Genomic DNA, 20018 nt, shown 5'->3' on the forward strand with positions numbered 1-20018 from the left:
TGGCATACCAGAGCTCCAAATATCGATCACGTGATTAGAAATGGCCGCTCGCGAAATGTTCCAAAAAAGATTTTTTGGGAATATGCTGCTTTCTCGAGTCGTATCGTCTCACTAGCTTTATAATACTAGAGTTCCAAAAAATCGCGTGATTAGAAATTGCCGCTCGCGAAATGTTCCAAAAAAGATTTTTTGGGAATATGCTGCTTTCTCGGGTAGTATCGTGTCACTAGCATTATTGGCATACCAGAGCTCCAAAAATCGCGTGATTAGAAATTGCTGCTCGCGAAATGTTCCAAAAAAGATTTTTTGGGAATATGCTGCTTTCTCGGGTAGTATCGTCTCACTAGCTTTATAATACTAGAGCTCCAAAAAATCGCGTGATTAGAAATTGCCGCTCGCGAAATGTTCCAAAAAAGATTTTTTGGGAATATGCTGCTTTCTCGGGTAGTATCGTCTCACTAGCATTATTGGCATACCAGAGCTCCAAAAATCGGGTGATTAGAAATTGCCGCTCGCGAAATGTTCCAAAAAAGATTTTTTGGGAATATGCTGCTTTCTCGGGTAGTATCGTCTCACTAGCATTATTGGCATACCAGAGCTCCAAAAATCGCGTGATTAGAAATTGCCGCTCGCGAAATGTTCCAAAAAAGATTTTTTGGGAATATGCTGCTTTCTCGGGTAGTATCGTCTCACTAGCATTATTGGCATACCAGAGCTCCAAAAATCGCGTGATTAGAAATTGCCGCTCGCGAAATGTTCCAAAAAAGATTTTTTGGGAATATGCTGCTTTCTCGGGTAGTATCGTCTCACTAGCATTATTGGCATACCAGAGCTCCAAAAATCGGGTGATTAGAAATTGCGGCTCGCGAAATGATCCAAAAAAGATTTTTTGGGAATATGCTGCTTTCTCGAGTCGTATCGTCTCACTAGCTTTATAATACTAGAGCTCCAAAAAATCGCGTGATTAGAAATTGCCGCTCGCGAAATGATCCAAAAAAGATCAGAGGGATTTAAGCTTAATGGACTCAGGACGTTTGTTAATGTGATAAAACTGAAGTTCCAGGTAATGATAGAGGCTCAGTTGCCTGAAGGTGGTCGGGGGGTGGCGCCCGCGCACCGAATATAATGGCCCTCGCCGCTTTGTGCCCGCCGCTCTGATTATGCAGATTAACACCGGCGGGAATTTGTTCAAATATCGTAACAAGCTCCCTCGCGGCGCCGGCGCCGATCGCGCTTGTAATTTACGATTCAGGAATATTACTCAGATTTAAGCCGATTTTCCGATTTTGTATTCCATGTTGAGAGGAGCAATTTGCTATCACTGTGGACTTTTTGGGTTTATGAATTGCGTGGCGTGGTTAGTTTTATTTGTAGGTACTAAGTAAGTCAGTCCAAAATATCTAGTGGTCAATATTTCTTTTTAACATACATATTAAAATCTATTACTTAATTAACACATATAAGTACGAAAATGCAACATAAATATTCCTGTAGATTTTCGCTAAGTTAAGCTAGTTAAATCATCCCTTTTTTAGGTGTTGAAAAATCTACTTGACAACGGAGTCTGCGTATGTAATTACGTAAGTTATAACGTCAAATTTGATTCGACTATCAAAATTTGCGAAACACGAGCATTGATAAGTGTCGAGTGATTAAATAAATGTTGGGAGGTTGGGGGGGGGGGGAGGGGCGAGGCTCTGTCCGGTCGCATTCCTCCTTTGCCCCTCTCCCGCCTCGCGACTGCATGCCGACTTTCTGCTTTCCCAACAGGATGGCTTGGCCGCCTAATTCCTATACCGCATACGAGTATGCCAATTTATACATTGAGGGATATTATTTTTGAGGCTTTTATTTGTAAGAGATAAAATGCTCTATTTATCTTATATAATGTATCTATTCTTTGACGAAAAGAATTGTCAAGTGAATTGACAACTTGCGACGTTAATTGCATGTCTAAAGATTGGTAATCATTGTAACGAATGCTGAATTAAGTTCACGTCGTATAATAGCATGAAGCAGAAAAAAGTAGAAGTGAATTGGGGAAAAAGATAGTCTTTATTATATTGCGTCAAGCGACCATATATATTTGTTTTATGCACTCTAAATAATGACCATAACATTGACAAATAGACAACTTACGACGTTAATTGCATGTTAAAGTAACCATGGCAACGAGAAGTGAGTTTGCGTTGTGTAAGAGTCGGTGAAAAATTTTCTGTGAATTGGGGAAAAAGGTTTTTATTATCGCGTTAGGCGCCGTATTTACAAATGCACTTGTTCTTACGCTCACCTCATGGTGACCCCTTTGGAATGCACCACGTGCACTAACTAGCTATTGGAATGCGCAACTGTATGCCTGTGTGGACATTTATTGTTTTTTTTATATTGTAGATATGTATTGATATGTTCTTTAATATTGTGGATCATTCTATGATGAAAAGTTTTGGCAGCACATGCGGTGAAAGATGTTATAGGCATTTTTATCTTTTACCTTGGGTAATATTATGATAGTTTTAGTAGGGATCCTTACTGTTCTTACTATTTACATAGCCTATATTAATCATGTAGCATTCAAATGGCGAAAGAATTTTTAAAATCGGTCCATTACTTTTTCAGCCAATTCGTTACAAATACGTACATACAAATCTTTCCTCTGTATAATATTGGTATAGATGGAATTGAATCGATTTATAGCGGCTTTTTCACATATTATTTATTTATTTATTAGCATTAGGTTGAAGAATATTTTTTGTTTAACTTGTGTCTACTTGCGTGTTAGAAATAGCGATAACATTTCTATGGTACGCCTGAATATGTGTTAAATGTATTACGGGAGTCATAGTCTCGCTAAGTCTCGTTTCTGAATCTCGGGCTATCTCTCTCCCTTAAATATGGAGAGGGGGGGTTGGCTGGTCATGTGTTATACTCGTGAACGGGTTCTACTTGTGGCCGTTGGAGTTGAATTCTTGTATGCGGTGATGTTATTTATTTCGACTGTATTTGCGTGTTTTTCCCACGAGAACAACACGCAAATACATAGTCCAAATGCCTTCTGCTGAGGAGAAAGACTTGGATTTTAATTTTTTTTATTAACGAATTATAATTACTTAAGATGTCATGTGTAACATGGTGTATGGTTGCGGCTATTTACAAACATGTGTAAAACAAAAATCTTCCTTTTTGACGTATCCAGAATCGGCAAAAATTTTAAAGCATTCTTATTTTTTTTTTATTGTGTATGTATGGAGAATTTCGTCTTAGCATTTTAAACAGCCTTGTGCACACTAACTATATAAACACGGCACAATACTCTGTGAAGATAAAATTACCCCAATTCAAGGTTTTGTGCGACATTCAATTGTTTAAAATAACAGGTCTTATGGATTGAAGTAAGTACCGCGTTGTAATGGTAATGTTGTTATTTTCATGTAAATTTGAATTGGATTATCATGAACTTCTGGTTATGCACTTCTTGCACTCATCATTTTTTTATTTTTTTATTTATTGTTTTCTTTTCTTACTAGGGTTGCCTGGAAGAGATCGCTTGTTAGCGATAAGGCCGCCCGTTGCATCCCTTGTAATTTATATATATTGTGTTATTTATGTTTCTTTCTAGCAACGAAGTGTAAATAAATAAATAAATAAATTTATGAAGTTCTACGTCTTTTGGCACATTACGGAAAAAATATAAAAGCAAATTTTTTCGATGCGCGCGCACACCGTCTCAAAAAACCGACACCCTGAAGTTATGATAGTCAACATTTTAGGTTTTTTGTGATATTTAAATAAACCATATTTAACTAGATAATGCGTTATAATACAACCTTCGCTGCATTAAATACCTTTTTTCTTTTGTGAGTGTCGTTTTTTCTACTAACGTAGGATAAGAATTTTGAAAAGTTTTTTATCAGATGATACAACAAACAAATTGAAGTAGGTACGTACAAAAATACGTAAAGCGGTCCCGTCCCTACAACATGCGGACGCGAACAGCGAAAACAAGTACAAACAACTATTTGGATTGAAGAATCGGTACTGTGTCTTACAATGAAGACTCAACTCTCAGCCGAGCCCAGAGTACCCACGTATAAACTCTGTGCAATGTCATAATGGTGTATTAATTGGAGAGTTTCTTGCGATTTATGTTCGCCGATATGAAAACATCTTCGATCCAGTACTCAAGACTTAAATAGTATGTGTTCCGCATTCATAGTTCCGTTCCCAAAATAGAGGAGTTCACTATACGGATAAAGCAAAGGATATTAGGAAGCAAGGCACGGTATGCCGGAAAACGCGTTTCCGGATGATGTGCTCTAGATGCGCTTTTACGATTTCCTGTGCGCCAACGCCGGACGAACGGCGCTAATGACTCATCTTGTCTTCGAGTTCATACTTATGGTGAAAACGCATTGCCTTTTCAGACTGAATTGACCTTTATAAAAATATTCTAAATATTTTTTGTGTTTGTTGCTTTAATCGTTATTTTTAGGATGTGAGAGATATATACTCGAATATAGGAGATAGATAGAGAGGAGAAGCGCTTGTAAAAGGATTTTTAACCTTACCGAAGCTGGCGGAATTCAGTATCGTAGTATTCAGTTTCGTCTCATTATCGCGGGAATTGGTTTGAAGCGCATCAATACTGGCCCAACTCCGTATACAGACTCGCCTGTCTATGATATGCTGTTAAGTTAAAACCGTTGTTAAAAAGTTGTTGTAAATTAAAACCGTCAATATTTTATATTATATACCTCATTGTAGTAGACACCCATCTCTATGATTGCTATACTTACCTGCAGCCAGGTGAGAAAAGGTAAATAAATGTAGCTTATTTCCCTCACATGTTAATAAAAAGATCTAAGTACAATAATAAATGGCGTAACTTACTACATGTAACTAACATGAGAAAGTAAAAAATAAAAATAAATTAGTTGTTAATTAATTAATTACTATTAATTGCAGCAGGCTTATGATGGCAGAGGTTGTTTTTATAACTTCATGATATTGAAATCAACTTATAAAAAATGTTTCATCTAAATAACAGATGAGGGTATATTTTTTTAATCCCGGATCTTAGACTATTACTTTTATGATCTTTTGTTTATTAAAATTGTAGTATTTTGAATATAGAATTGGAATGTCAGTCGTGCAACTGAATATGTTAAATACGTCGGGACTGACGACAAAGTGCATTTCCTTTTTAATAGGAACATACGTAAATCGTTTCAAAAGAATTGATTGCATAAATGTCCGCCACCGCAGGCGCCTGGCACGTCAGTGCATATTCATACGTCATTGATGCCGATTTATTCAATTGCAGTAATGGGAAAAACCATTTGGTAGAAAACTTAAAAAAAATAAAATAAACGAGGAGTCGTTGATCAATTTGTTTAAATGCTGTTCGAATTTTAAATTCGTTGTAGTCAATAACGGGTCAGTCATTGAAGTATTTATGTGACCATATTGTCACCCAATATGTCACACCAAGGCGGAAAACTCATGACAAATTTATTGAGAAGGGAATCGGGAGCCTTTATAAAGTCTTAACCAGAACTTACCAACTAACCTTTGTACATACATATTTTAAAATTAAGTCGTGCTCGCCGCGTCTGCGTGTCTGAATGAACGCGAACTCAAAAACTACCAAAGGGATGTCACCGGAAAATAACAAGATCCGTAAGTTTATCAATTTACTAGGAAGTTTATAAACTTTCGTAAGATTCTAAACGGGAGATAAATTGTAATATTTTACGTCCACATTTTCGTAAATTTATCAATTTCCGACGTCATACGGTAAATTTATAAACTTACGAATATCTATTCGTAAGATTTTATATGGTTCGACCAATCACAGAAACTCTTTTAAATATACGAGTTTTGAAATACGTAAAATAACACACTGCTCTCTGATTGGTCAATGTTCATAGTGGCAATGCTTGTGTCCATAGACTTTGGAATAATCAGACTTGACAAACTATAAATTGGAAGCAACAATGCCTGGTTCCTCTCTGGCACGGATGTAGTGAGTTCAGTTTTCTATTATCAGTTTCAATAAGAGTATTCCTGTATTTTAGCAAGTAACTGTTAAATAAGTTAACACACTAATGAACACTACTTTGCTCTATTTAAATAAAACGACAGAAATTGTGTAATACGAAAGGCATTTATTATCAAAAAAATATAAAACATACCAGTTTTTGCAAAAAAAAAAAAACTAAAAGAATTATGGCTTTTTCGTCCGTGTCATACACACCTACTCAGTCGTAGTTAAATAATTCAATAATTAGTAACTCGTTCGTAATTATTCAATTCAGTCTTACCATGACTTAAAAAACATATAGTAAAAATAAGTAAAAATTATATAAGTACTTATTACCAATTATCTACTTATTGGCACAAGTCAAAGATTTATGGCACCTTGAATTGCACAATATATTAGCTTTTTTACAATTGCACTTATTTGATAAACACTGTCCCTTAGAATATTTTTTGCAGTTGCATTGCTTTATTCCTTGCCCGCCAAATGTAGAAGACATCGCAGATATTTTTCTTCATGGTAACTTAGTCTGTAAATAAAAACACATACTTAAAGAACATAAAAAATAGGAAGTCAAGTTTATATAAGTAGGAATAATAGTACAAATTGTACCTCAGGAAGAGTTTCATTCAAAATTTCTCCTGGGGTTGAAAGGACAGCGTTTCGAGGCAACCAGTCATTAATGATGCCGAACGAAGTGCCAACTTTGTAAAGTTCATTCTTTTTCTCTATTACTTTGCCGACTACATTCTTGCTATCTAGAGGCCCCCTATCTACTCTCGGTACTTCGACTAATACAGTAGCACCAACATCAATATTTTTGAACTTTTTAGAAGAATGTGCTATCATTTTTTCTGCTGCTCTTTTTAAATTTAAGTGCGATTCCTTCCTTTCCCTCAAAATGTTTATTTCGTTTGTGCACAATTTACATATTAACTGCGAACCATAACCTTCGTCATTATTTTCTGTTGGTTCTCCACAGATAACGTGTGTGATACGTTGACATTTAATACATGTATGAGCCCCAGATGATTCATTGTTGCACATGTGACAAAGCAACGTATCTGATTCGACAATTTTTTGAGGAGTCTCAATTCCATTTGCAATGTTGTCAAGGTCTTGCCAAATATTGTTTGTGTTTGCGCCCGTGCTTTCACTGTCAACTACAAGTACTTTGACTTGCTCAGTTTCAGAAATATTATCTGTCGTAATAATTGACTCTGTGGCAATATCAAGAGTTTTACAAAGGTTTTCTTTATCTGAAGTTATATTTCCATCGTCATTGACGGTCTTATGTTCGTTGTCATTTACAGATTTTAAAAACGTCTCTAAATCCTCTTCCATTTCAAGTTGAGAAATTATATTCTTGGACAAATATGTAGAAGTTAGACCGCATCTTGGATCATCTCCAAACAGGGCTTTAAACGGTGTCCTGCCAATCGTAGAATGGTATGATGAATTTTTTTGGAACTGAGCAAAGTAACAACCTATCGACCATTGATTGGAATTATTATCCACCATCCAAGCACGAATCATATTTTTCACATCTTGGTTTGAACGTTCTACACTTCCCTGGCTTTGGGGATATCTAGGTCTTCCATTAACAATTTTGCATGCTGGCCATAAGCTCACAATTTCTTTCAATATTGATGCCGTAAACTCACGTCCATTGTCGCTTTGGAGAATATTGGGACAACCAACTTCTAAAAATATCTTTAAAATTTCAATTGCTACTTCTTTCGCTTCTTTGCTTTCGAGTGGCCGCAAAAAACAAAATTTGGTCAAATGATCTTGGTACTGTAACATCCATTTGTACTCTCCATCTGGAGATGATTGAAAATCCACCAGATCTACAGGCCGCGTCACGTAAAAAGAGCGCTGGGAGAAAGTGGAGAGGGTAACTTTGCGCACGGGAACACTCGCGCACGCAAGTACTATACTAGGCTTATTGTTTTATTTTTTAACGATCTTTTTGCTCGCCGTTTCGTATATTGATTAATGCTAGGTACATTGATATATGGAATAGAAAATAGAACTAAAACATGTTGAATGCAATTTAAAATGTTTAATCTAGAATGTTTAAAAAAATAAAAACATTAAACATCCTTCCATTAAATCGTCATGGGTGACGTGAAATCCAGATGAGGACATAGAACAATATACATCATAAATCATTTTTCTCACTTTTCTGTGAAAAATCATTTCGTAATTAAAAAAAACTTTTGTGTGCGGTAGTACTTTGAGAACAAACGTAACGTGAACACAGCGCGGGAAGCAAAGGTTAACTGACGAACCAATAGCGCACCGGCAAGCAAGCGGCGCGTCACCCGCCCGCCCCGCGCCGCACCTCATGCCACCAAATAGATCGATAAATCATCTACTGCGCAGCTTGACCGCCAGCGCTCTTCTTACATGATGCCACCTATACCTGTCCTCTTCTATTAAAGTCATCTGTAATTAGTGTTTTCACGACTATCCCAGTTTTAGGAAAACTTTTCTTGGAAAGGCAAGTTTTGCACAATTGAAGAAAAATATTTATGGCATGTCTTTCAAGTCGTAAATAATTTTGTCACGCCTTCCGTGACCTGTAGCAACATGCGCATCAAGGATTGTTTGGTAGTACTTACTGCTTGGAACTACTTGTATCACTGGATCCTGCTGAGATTTCCTTTTTAATATCAAAACTTTTTCGTCACTAAAAGTCATTACGTCATACTTTTTGGCGTGATAGTATTCTTTGTCTGTGGGCCGACGTCCCAAAACTTTAGCTTTATTATAATTTTCTATCATTTTAATAACATTTTTAATTTTTTCGTGTGTCCATTCCGATTTCTTACTATTTTGGTTATGCCCACTATAAAACTTTCTTAGCTCTGTGTTAAATTTTACTTCGTCAACAAATGTTCTAGCATTTACCACACTATCTCCTTCATTTTGGGTGTCCGCAGCTTGTAAGTCACTCATTATGGGTACTGCTAGATAATCTTAACAAAATAAAGCTATTTTTCACAGTTGCAACACAGTTCAACATTCAAAACTAATAAAAACGCACGAGCAAACCGGTTTGTTTATGTTCCGTGGCCAGCAATGGCGGCCGCGAGGAAGGAGAAGTGACACGTGACCGCCAACCAATCAGATCGCGCGTAGCGTTTGGTTACTGCTTACGTATTATTTTACGAGTGAGTTCAGTAAGTTTATCAATTTACGAAAATGTGGACGTAAAATATTACAATTTATCTCCCGTTTAGAATCTTACGAAAGTTTATAAACTTCCTAGTAAATTGATAAACTTACGGATCTTGTTATTTTCCGGTGACAGGTATTTATATAGAGTTTCTCCAACAGAATGTGTGATTCTTAAATATGGTTTAGGTACATAATTCATTATGATTTTATAGAAATACTAACCGCTAGACCTGGCTTCTCACGGATGGACATTTTTCAATCATTTTTGTAGATATCCACATGTTCTTTTATATTATGGAATTTTTTTTTTCTATCATCAATCGTTTTCGCAGCGCATGCGATAAAACATATCTTATTGGCATTTTTTAACACCATGGGTTACATTATTGTAATTTTAGTATTCCTATTTTTTCTTGCAATTCAAATACCTATCAGTGATAATGTAGCATTCGAACGGTGAAAGAACTTTAAAAATCGGTCCATTACTTTTTGAGCCAATTCGTTACAAACATACTTACATACAAATCTTTCCTCTTAATAATACTAGTACCTATAACGATTATCCGACGTGCGTCGTTCCAGAACCAAGCGTTTTAAGGCAGAGTTGAGAGCCTTCTGTAAGTGTCCATGGGCGGTCGTATCATTAAACATCAGGTAATCAAATATTCTTGCACGCACAAAATTCACGCGGGCGAAGTTAAGCTAAAGTTGGTACCTAATGCGAGTGAAGGTTCGCTCCGCCCTTGACTGCGTTGATGAATGGGTGAGTAACTGCTGCGGCATTTTTGCACGTGTCACTTTACGATCTACGTGGAATGTGTATGGCGCTATTATGATTAATATAATAATAATATAGCCTTTTATTCATTCGACATAGGTACATATATAAACAAAGATCATTATATTAAGTTAGATATTAGATTTAAAAAAAAACATTCTAATATTTTGATCTTGCTTGATTTCTGCAGATCTGCTTGAATCAAAGGCGTCCTCCAACCTTTTCCATACAATCCAATCCAAGGACAATTCAGCCTTCTCGCTATTAACGCATGCTGGTAGGGCTCCACCGCACTTGCCTTACCAGAGATACAGAACTCTTGCACATCGTGGGGTAAAAACAGTCCACACATGCACAACCAAACATTGTATACGCACTGTTATATGAAGCCCCATTACATCCTAAATGTACTATTAAAGTGATTATAATTTTTACGCCGGTAATCGAATCTAAGATCAACAGATAATATAGGCGCCATAAGGAACGTTATCTATAGTATATCGTTTCAATTTCATACATTTGTAATATAAACTTCAAATGGACTTAATTATATTTCTTACGATATGTTTTATTAATGAAACTAGTTAATTATCGATTCGCTTTACCTTTTATGGTAAAGTATGGATTGTCCCGTCGTGACTCATATTGTTTAGTGCAGGTAGATCGTGATTAATACCTAGTCATCACATAAACTTGCAGCTATACCGGAGGAAATCCGCCAAGGCGCCTAGAATGCGCTGTCATACATACCGTACTTAGAATCTGTAGTTTGATCCGTCATATGTGATATCATAGTAATTTGCATGCTTATTATCAATATCGCTGATACATTTTAAGGTGATGACTAAGTACGTAAATATGTTCTAGATTTTGACTTATGGGAGTTAAAGTTTGTGATAAAATCCTTTCTGAATTTCATTTGGGCGGTTCGAATCGTCGACGACCAATTCTTCTTTCCGACCGGCTTGATCTCTTGGCATTGCGTAAAGATGGGGGAACCATGTAATTTACTGGTGCTTCTTAATGTCTTCCATGGATTATGACATTATAGGAAATTGATACCATAACCTTTTCAGTATTAAAAAGTTTGTTCAACAAATAGTGCGATAGTCCAATTTTTAATTTTATTATTAACTGCCCCCCCAAACTTAGCCTTAATATGATTTTTAACATAGCCTACTTTTTATGTAGCTACATACCAACATATGAAACATTTTGCAATACTGTACATAGAGACTGTTCTCGTTGATAATTACAAAAAAATAAATGAGATTTATTCGAATTCCTCTCCACAAAAACCTTTCTGAGACCTCACCCACCTCAGTAAGCTTGTAATTTTTTTTTAAATTTTTTAAGTAGTATCTTTTTTTCCTTTTTTATCTTTCATCATGACCGCATTCACACCATCTTAAAAACTTAGTAGCAAAGTATGCAATTGGAAATTGTGTATTTTTATCGGCCTGGTTTCTATCTGATATGTATAGACATGATACACATTTATTTATAAATGTCGAAAAATTTTGTGTTATTTAAATGTTTCACATCCAAAAATACATATCACAGACATTGTAATGAGTCATTTGAATCGCGTGCAGACAGGACGACCTTAGCGATTTAACCCTATTTTTAATCAGAATGCGGCTTTGTTTACATCTTTATTATGTCAATTTTGGCTAAACTCCAATTTTTTTAAACAAAAAATACAATTAAGAAACAATTGCTATGAAATTTCTCTCTATAATCTAAACAGTCCCGGCTTCGGACGGCTGAATTGAAACTGATTTGTTTCTTTGTACTTGGAATGTTACTATTGCTTTGTTATTGTCGTTTGCTATTGATGCCTTCTATAAAACTTTGCTCTAACAATTTGACAATCGTTTCCCGAGCGTACGCTATATGGGGATTTTATTAGTATTTTACAGTTTGGGTAAAATTATCAGGGATAGATAAAGAAGGCGGTAGAATGTATTTAAAATTATTAAATACACATAAAATCTCTATGCAAGATCAATAATTGTGAAATAATTATTTTAGATTCAGTAGTTTTGGAGTGTATTTATTGCAAACAATCAAATTTTACCTCTTTACAATACATATTAGTGCAAATGACAATTGGTTTGTCTATAATTATATATAAACGAAACTCAAAAGTGTTGCTGCAAAATGTATTTAAATACACAATATTTTGAGTTTATTTTACTTGAAAACAGTCACTTTTATCATATTTATTTCATTTGCAAGCAATTTTCTAACAAAAAATCTTCGAATTAAAATTTAAATGACAAGCCAAAACTAGCGTATTTTCCAGAGACTAACAAACAAATTAAATGAAACATCAGTTAACACGTAATAGATAATCAATAATCTAAAGAATCGAATCTAAGAAATATAATTCTTACTTTACAGATATACAAATCTAGGTATTCAAATATATAGACATTTATGTATTGATTAATTTCTTATTATCCTTCAGGTCTAATTGAATAATTCGTGATGCTGTACTCTGAGTCGGTAATTAAATTATCACTTATGAAAAATACACTATCGTTGCAAAACTATTTAAGCTGGGTTAGTTCTTAGTAGTTCTGACTCCGATTTGATTAATTGCATGCTATTTACATGGCTTAAGTAATTGTTAACACTTCCTTAACGAGTACGTAGTAAGGCTTTCATATAAACTTTCAAGTTTAAGCAGAAATCTTATACGATTCTCTTCTTGCATGTGAGCGGCATACTTATGAGCGGATATGAATCGAACGTCTTATATTTCAGTTGAAGAAACTCAAAGTTAATTTAAAGGATATGTTAGCGTATACGTTAACATGAGATTGAGTAATATTAACCTGTTTAAAGCTTGCCGCCTTCATGTCCAACCACATTCCTCTTACTGGCTAATAGAAGTTTGTACTTTATGCGCCCTACAGTATGTATGACGATATATGTTAGGATGCCAGATGTGTCATGTAAGACTAGCCGGACTCCTAGATCTATCCACCTGTAGAAGAACTCTTTAAGAGCTTAAATTCAAATTGGCAAAACTGATGAACTTTGGAGTTTTACATGTGTGTTGAAGTTGTACTGAAGGACGAGTTGTATACGACCGTTAGAAAATCGTTTTGTCTTAAGAGTCCATGTCTACGGTAACCATGGACTTTAAAAGTGAAACAATATCACAAATTCAACGGTCACAATTCCACCTGTCTCGATAAACAACCTGTGTTTCTCACAGGAAACGGGCGATCGATCAAATCACACCGGCAGTATGCAAACAAACGCATCGGCTGATATGCGCCCGCAGAGGAATTTCGCTTTGCGCGATCGGGACGTCTATGACGGGCATCGGAACGTAGCGAGCATCGAATCCGTGCTTACGAATTGCATTCTTACAGGTTAACGGCGCTCGATTTCCCTTCTCGTTCATACCAAAGGTCCCATTGCAGCCTCTCGCTCGCGCCCCATGAATGGAGGCGCCATGGAATGCGGTCGTGTGACGCGCTCGGCGCCGACGCCGATCTTGCTGCACTTCGTAGGGCTAGTTTTGTTTTAGCTTTGCCCTTCGTATCTTTCATCTGAGTTATTTGGTTAATCAGTTCACCGAATAAATCAGTATATGTGAGAAAAACACTGATGGAATGTCAGTTGCATAATTCATTTAGAAATTATTAATATATTATTTTGTTCTGTCGTTCTGGTGGGATGTGAAAAAGTTGAATTTGGGGTATTTATAAAATTGATTGTATCATCGTCTTTGAATTCTCCTTATTATGTTCTGTGAACGTGAAGCAAAGCCGTATTTGTGTACATTGTATTAACTTTAGTGAAAAGTCTCAAACGATTTAGTTAGTACCTGCGATGGTTTGTACGAAGTATTTTGTACCGTGGACGTCAAGTCTGTCGTCTTTTGTATTTCGAAATAAACCAATATCGTTTAGAAACATTAATAAAGACGATTTCAGTACGATTATGAAACGATATCGCAACATTAAAAACATCATTCGCCGAATAAAATATGCAATGTTTATGCGAAGTGGAGCAGTGGTCGAGTAGATTCTCAACTATGCAAGACTCAAGAGGCTGTTGGTCTCCCAACGGAGCCCCGCTGTCTGGCAGCCAGGCCCCTCTCCCCGCGCGCCCCCGAGCCGTCGCCTGCAATCCGCGATACCTACAGCGCACTCACCTCGCAATACCAGTTACCAATTAATCTATCACATTCTATACGGTAAATACACTCGTCACACAACTACGAAACATGCTGGAAAGTTGTGCTTAATTCTCGTACCTACATTGTTATTAATGCAATTCGTTTTGAATAATTCAGAATCGTCACTATGACTCCGAGATGCACGCGTTAGTATGTATATTGATTCAAAACATCCTGGTATTTGTTCAGGTACATGATGGTACTAATTGAACAAGTGTATGCGTCTCGCGCGTAGCTCGCTCCTTAGAATAGAATAGAAAGATGTTTATTTCCCTGGTTCATATGTTACTGTGGCTATGTCAGCTACTCAGTATACCTAAGTTTGACTTAGAGAGTTGTAAGTTCATAATGTTTTGATATTGCACTACTTAGATTGTGACTGATGGAAATTTCGGTTCTGTCAAGTGTTATGTTCGGGGCCCGGAGTCCTGAGCGCGGCATGAATGGAGCTGTGGTATGTGGGTTACGGTGTCGTCAATGAGCCGTCGCGTCAAAACCCCGCGCCCTCCGCGCCGTGAAAGTTGGTACTACTTTCGCGATGCCCGTATACAAAATAATCTACACTCTGCCACTCGAAAACTAAGTCACTTTTTGAGTGAATATCGCGAACATTCACATCCGCTTTGGTATTTTGTGTTCGGTCGACAGTTTTCGCGGAATGTGGCGTGTGAACCCTGTGTGGCTGGTTTTGAGGTTCAAAATGGCGTGCGCGGTTCGGATATCGGGCGCGCTGTATGCTCGGGCTTAGGAATTCACTTCCGGGTAGGTCGGAAAGTGAAATGGTCTCGTCTGTGATGTAATTGGAATTCGGATGTATCCGGAGTCAACGTTACACCGCTCACTTACAAAATTTCTATAGATTGTTGACATAATAGGTTACAGAGTACGATAATTCGTTGCTAAATCGATGACACTGCTGTAAATAGAAAAATCAACTAATGATACTAAACTTTTTAAAGGATATAAAACTGTTTTATGTAACGCAACTTAGATTTTTGTTGCTGTCTTTAAATTAAATAATAATGGTTTGTTGTAATATAGTATATAAGGAGACCCTTTGGCTAGACTAAGGCAACTGTATAATTGAGCCTGAATATTGATATCTATAGAAACTTTTTGAATTTTATACAAATTGTACCTAATCAATTGTTTTAAGAATCTCATATTTTTGTCTATAACCGAACTCAAAAATTATCATGTGCACTTTTAAATATTCTCCTGATCACTCTTTTAATTGATTAGTTTTGTCTAAATAACTTTGTCTGATGTATTTTTGCATTTCTTGTTAGGTATAATCTATTTTTTTTTCTCTTAGTTTCCTGGAAGATATCGCTCGAAAGCGATAAGGCAAGTTGCTCTCCTTTTCATTCAATTGTGTTAACTTTACTATTGTGTTTTAAATAAATGATAATTTAAACCACAAGGACATTCATATTGTATTATAAACAACACATTAAATTATTGTATAAGATCATCAAGGTATTACTTATTCCACGTCATTAAATTCGAACCTGTAGGCATACCTACTCATCGGCAAATAAGACAGAGGGTGTAGGCCGAGAGAAAGAACCGGCGTAAAAAAACTCGGTACTCTTTTAAAAAAGCAAATCATCAAAGAAATATTTCGTACAAACGTCTCGATACTTCAAGAACTCGGTTTTCAACAGTACAATCTCGCATCCTTACATTCTTCGGACACGTATCTCGGCGTGGTGATTAGTCCATAGAACGCTTTGTCGTCCAGGGGAAGGTTGAAGGCACTAGATAGCGCGGCAGGTCACAAAAGGAAAAGTAGGAGGATGACCTCTAACAGGCAAAGATGGCGGAACATCGTGAAGCGCATCACAGCTGCCCCTTCTATTACCACTACTACATAACTATCACGACCGCTCTGTCAAGAGTGTACCGGATAAGAAAATAATCCTAGCCACATGTAAACAGAACTGGCATGTACCAAGCCAAGTCAGCAAGCCAGGACAGTACTAGCTTGCTATCCTAGCTTGAAAAACTAGCTTCGTGTAACTCGAGCAAAAGACTTTGAAGCTTATAACATTGAGCACTCCTTATCGAATCGCTAAGTATTGTATGAAACAATGCTCACTGAAATGTATTTATTCCGTTTATGGTGCTGTGTACAAATATTTTTGGTTGTCGCTTCCTGCAATGGGTACAGTCATTAACGCGTACTAGAAAGTTGTGCGGTGTTTATGCTCTGTGGTTCGCTACTGTAAAACACTAATCGTGCTTATATGCCTTTGAATTTGTATATACATGATCGATTTTCATCATTCTTGAGTGATAGAACCTTTGACTTAGCGTACCAATTCCTAAAAGGCCGGCAACGCAGTCGGGGTATCACTTAACATCTAGTGAGCCTCCTGCCCGTTTGCACCCGGTTCTACTTATAAAAAAGTGATAGTATACATAATTGGTAATGTTTATCGGAATTGATTGCGGAATACACTGCACTGACTGCAATTTTGTGTTGTTTAGAATGTTGTATTTTTTATTTATGTTTGGTGCGTCTGAAACAGCCTTTAGGAGTGAGACTGCCCATTTACATCCTTTATCTTTATTTTGTGTTATTGTGATGTAATTAAAGTATCAGTTAAGTGGTAGATTCATCTTTAGTCTTTTTGGGTTCAAGGCATGCCGGTTTCCTCACGATGTTTTCCTTCACCCTTCTTCAGTGTTGTTCTATATAGTGGCGGTGGCGCTCATTTGTAAAACGAATTTTACTCCCCAAGTAAAACAACAAATGCGGTACTATATTTTTCTATGTAACATCTAACGAAATAAAAATAATTTGCAGCAGAGGGCTACTTGCTTTTCCTAAAACCATCAGAATATCTCAACAATTTAAAGGTTGAACTTGAATCAATCGATTCTAGAACATTGTAAAATAAAACGATTCTGAATAACACTGCAGCACAGAAATCGGTGATATAATCTTACGCAATGACCTTTAGTTAACGGCGACGAAGGCTGTACAGTTAGCATTCCTAGATCAAGACAGGTGCTCAGGAGGAACGCCCTAACGGAATGAAGTGACATTCCTGCGATACTTGCGATTCTTTGTGAACTCATCTTCGACTAAGTAAGACTTGGCGTTAACGCATGTCAATAACTTATTTTTGAAGACCTGGGGAGCGTTCAATATTACGTAACGAATTTGAGGGGGATGGGATAAAACGTTACGATGCGGGCCGGGAATTGAATCGGGATATTTTCGACTTTCCGATACTTTACACCACATAAGGCCATAAATTAAGGCCACTTTAAGGAGTAATATGTACCTGGGTGGTATTGAAACGTTTTACTATTTGGTACAGAAGAACGTTACGGCGCGTTACAGGGGGGGGGGGAGTCAACAATCTCCAAAAATTGCGTGACGTAATACTTGAACTCCCTTAAATCTCTGGCCTTTGGTGGTTGAATATATTAAGCTCTTCAAGTTGTGTGCACAAGCAACTTTATACTCATCTTTGAGTTGTATAATATATTTATATAATAATATTACAACTATATTTAATATAATATTTGTTATGTATGTAATATATTGGTGTCGTTTTAAGATTATAGTGTCTTTGACTTTAACACTTATGTGTCGTTGTACATTTAAACTACATATTTGGAAGATTCGTTCTAAGGTCGATTCCAGTTAATTAAATTAAATTAAATTGTTTGACGTCTGTATACTATTTTTAAGTTAATACGCGTGAAGTGAATGCTGGCATTTATTAATTTTTGATGAATTCTTGAAAAAATTGACGTCTATTTGGCGACTTGAAGAAACTTGGTACGAGTTTATTTTAAGTTTCCGTGGCTGGTGATTTTTTTGAAGGTTTTTCGATGAAGTAAAAGTATATACAAATTGGTTACTTTTGATAGGTACTGATTAAAAATGTTGTTACAGAAACCTGGCGCTAGGCATTGGCATCCAGAACTTCCCTGAAGGACTAGCTGTGAGCCTGCCTCTTCAGTCAGCTGGCTTCTCAGTATGGAGAGCCTTCTGGTAAGCTTTTTAACGTATTTTACAGTTGAAAATGGTGGTTTGTTATCGAATTATTACATTTGATATTATTATTACGTAAATAAAATGAAATTAATGGTATTCTTATAAATTTCTTAATTACGTAAATAATGAAGAAAAAAATAAACTTGAACAACTAAACAAAAAAAATTATCAACTGCAGCGGAGTAACATGAGAGTAAATTTTTACGATGCGCCAGCACACCGTCACAACAAACCGACACCCAAAAGTTAGCTATAGTCAACATTTTATTAAAGATTTGAAAAGATTTTTATCTTGTTACACCAAATATGTATAACTTCTAACGCGTGTACTTAAATACACACAAGTAGTACACTTTTGTAGTACAGTTTTTTTGTTACTAATTCATATATTGCTGATCACCTACTTGCCTATTCAGAAAAAGATGATCACGAAAACAGACACGGAAACCTCAAGCCTTAAGATGTAGCCATTCTTATCAAATTATTTGCGTTAGACAAATAGGAGTATAATATAATTATTAAAATAATATTTAAATTTAGGTAGAACCGAAATCCACGGTATATTTTTATGTTCTAAGTGCTATTCAAATAGAAATATTTAGTGAGCACTAGAGTGGCCAGTCAGGGTTTCCAACTTACTTCTCAAACTTAAATAAGAGAAATTAATTATAATAGGACTAAAAATTAATTTTTTTAGACTTTAATTAAAAAAAATTTAAACGTTTCTATTGTTTCAAGACAATTTTAGAGATTTTTTCAGTTTTGTTCTGAAAAAATAATTGATATCAAACTCTTCTAAATATGCTTTTGTGTAAGTAATAAAAACAGCGAAGTAATACTGATTTTAAAATATTGGGAACCCTGGAGAATGCTCATTGGGACGAATGCCAACGCAGCCAGACTGGCCGACCCCATTCCCCAACCACTCATTTACCACAGACTTCCCATAACGAAACGTCAAAAGTATCACCACTTTATAATCTGGATTATATTCCATACATGTTTATTACATTTCCGGGCTAATTGGTAAACATTTTATGTGATTTACTTATAATATTAAATAAAGTTTTTATCCTTAAGTGGATTTTCAAACTATGTGGCGTTTAATGTTATGTTATTTTCAAACAACGCATAATATTGTACTACATCATAAATCTAACTCTTTTCTGTAATATTATATAATATATGTTAAAGGTATATTTAAAAAAACAGTTTCCTTATACAAATGTTGTATATGTTTATTCAAGTTCACCACATCATATTTATTGTATAAATGTTACGAACAATAAAAATATTACTTCCAATTTCAGATTTTAGTAACTTTTTGCATTTGCTTATTAGTCACTACATAGTATAAAACAAAGTCGCTTTCTCTGTCCCTATGTCCCTTTGTATGCTTAAATCTTTGAAACTGCGCAACGGATTTTGATGCGGTTTTTTTTAATAGATAGAGTGATTCAAGAGGAAGGTTTATATGTATAATAACATCCATTTATACGTGGAGAAGTACTGTTATTTTTGAGGTTTCTAATGTGATGTCGTAAATAATTACATTTTTTCCGCTTACATTGCAAACGCAGGCTGAACCCTACGAGTTTTATCAAAATAATGTACTAAGTATTGTACACATTGAAAAGGTCTACAGAAAAGTCCGTGATGGTATATGTCTATCTCTTATGGATATCCCACATTTTTATATACAACGTTCACAGATTTTCTGTAGTGTATTTAGTATCAGCATTGCACCCGTGCGAAGCCGGGGCGGGTCGCTAGTATTGAATAAATAATATTTTTTTCG

At 35.9% G+C, this 20018-nt stretch overlaps 1 protein-coding gene across 1 annotated transcript in view; it reads left to right on the top strand.

The window, feature by feature from the left end:
• LOC111003730 (zinc transporter ZIP11) overlaps positions 1-20018 on the top strand; it is a 53572-nt gene that overhangs the window by 14769 nt on the left and 18785 nt on the right. The window contains exon 5 of the mRNA XM_022274395.2: positions 18119-18217. Coding sequence (XP_022130087.1) covers positions 18119-18217 — 99 coding nt within the window. The remainder of the gene's footprint in view (positions 1-18118; positions 18218-20018) is intronic.

Source organism: Pieris rapae, chromosome 13 (assembly GCF_905147795.1).
Source record: "Pieris rapae chromosome 13, ilPieRapa1.1, whole genome shotgun sequence".
Taxonomy (NCBI): Eukaryota; Metazoa; Arthropoda; class Insecta; order Lepidoptera; family Pieridae; genus Pieris; species Pieris rapae.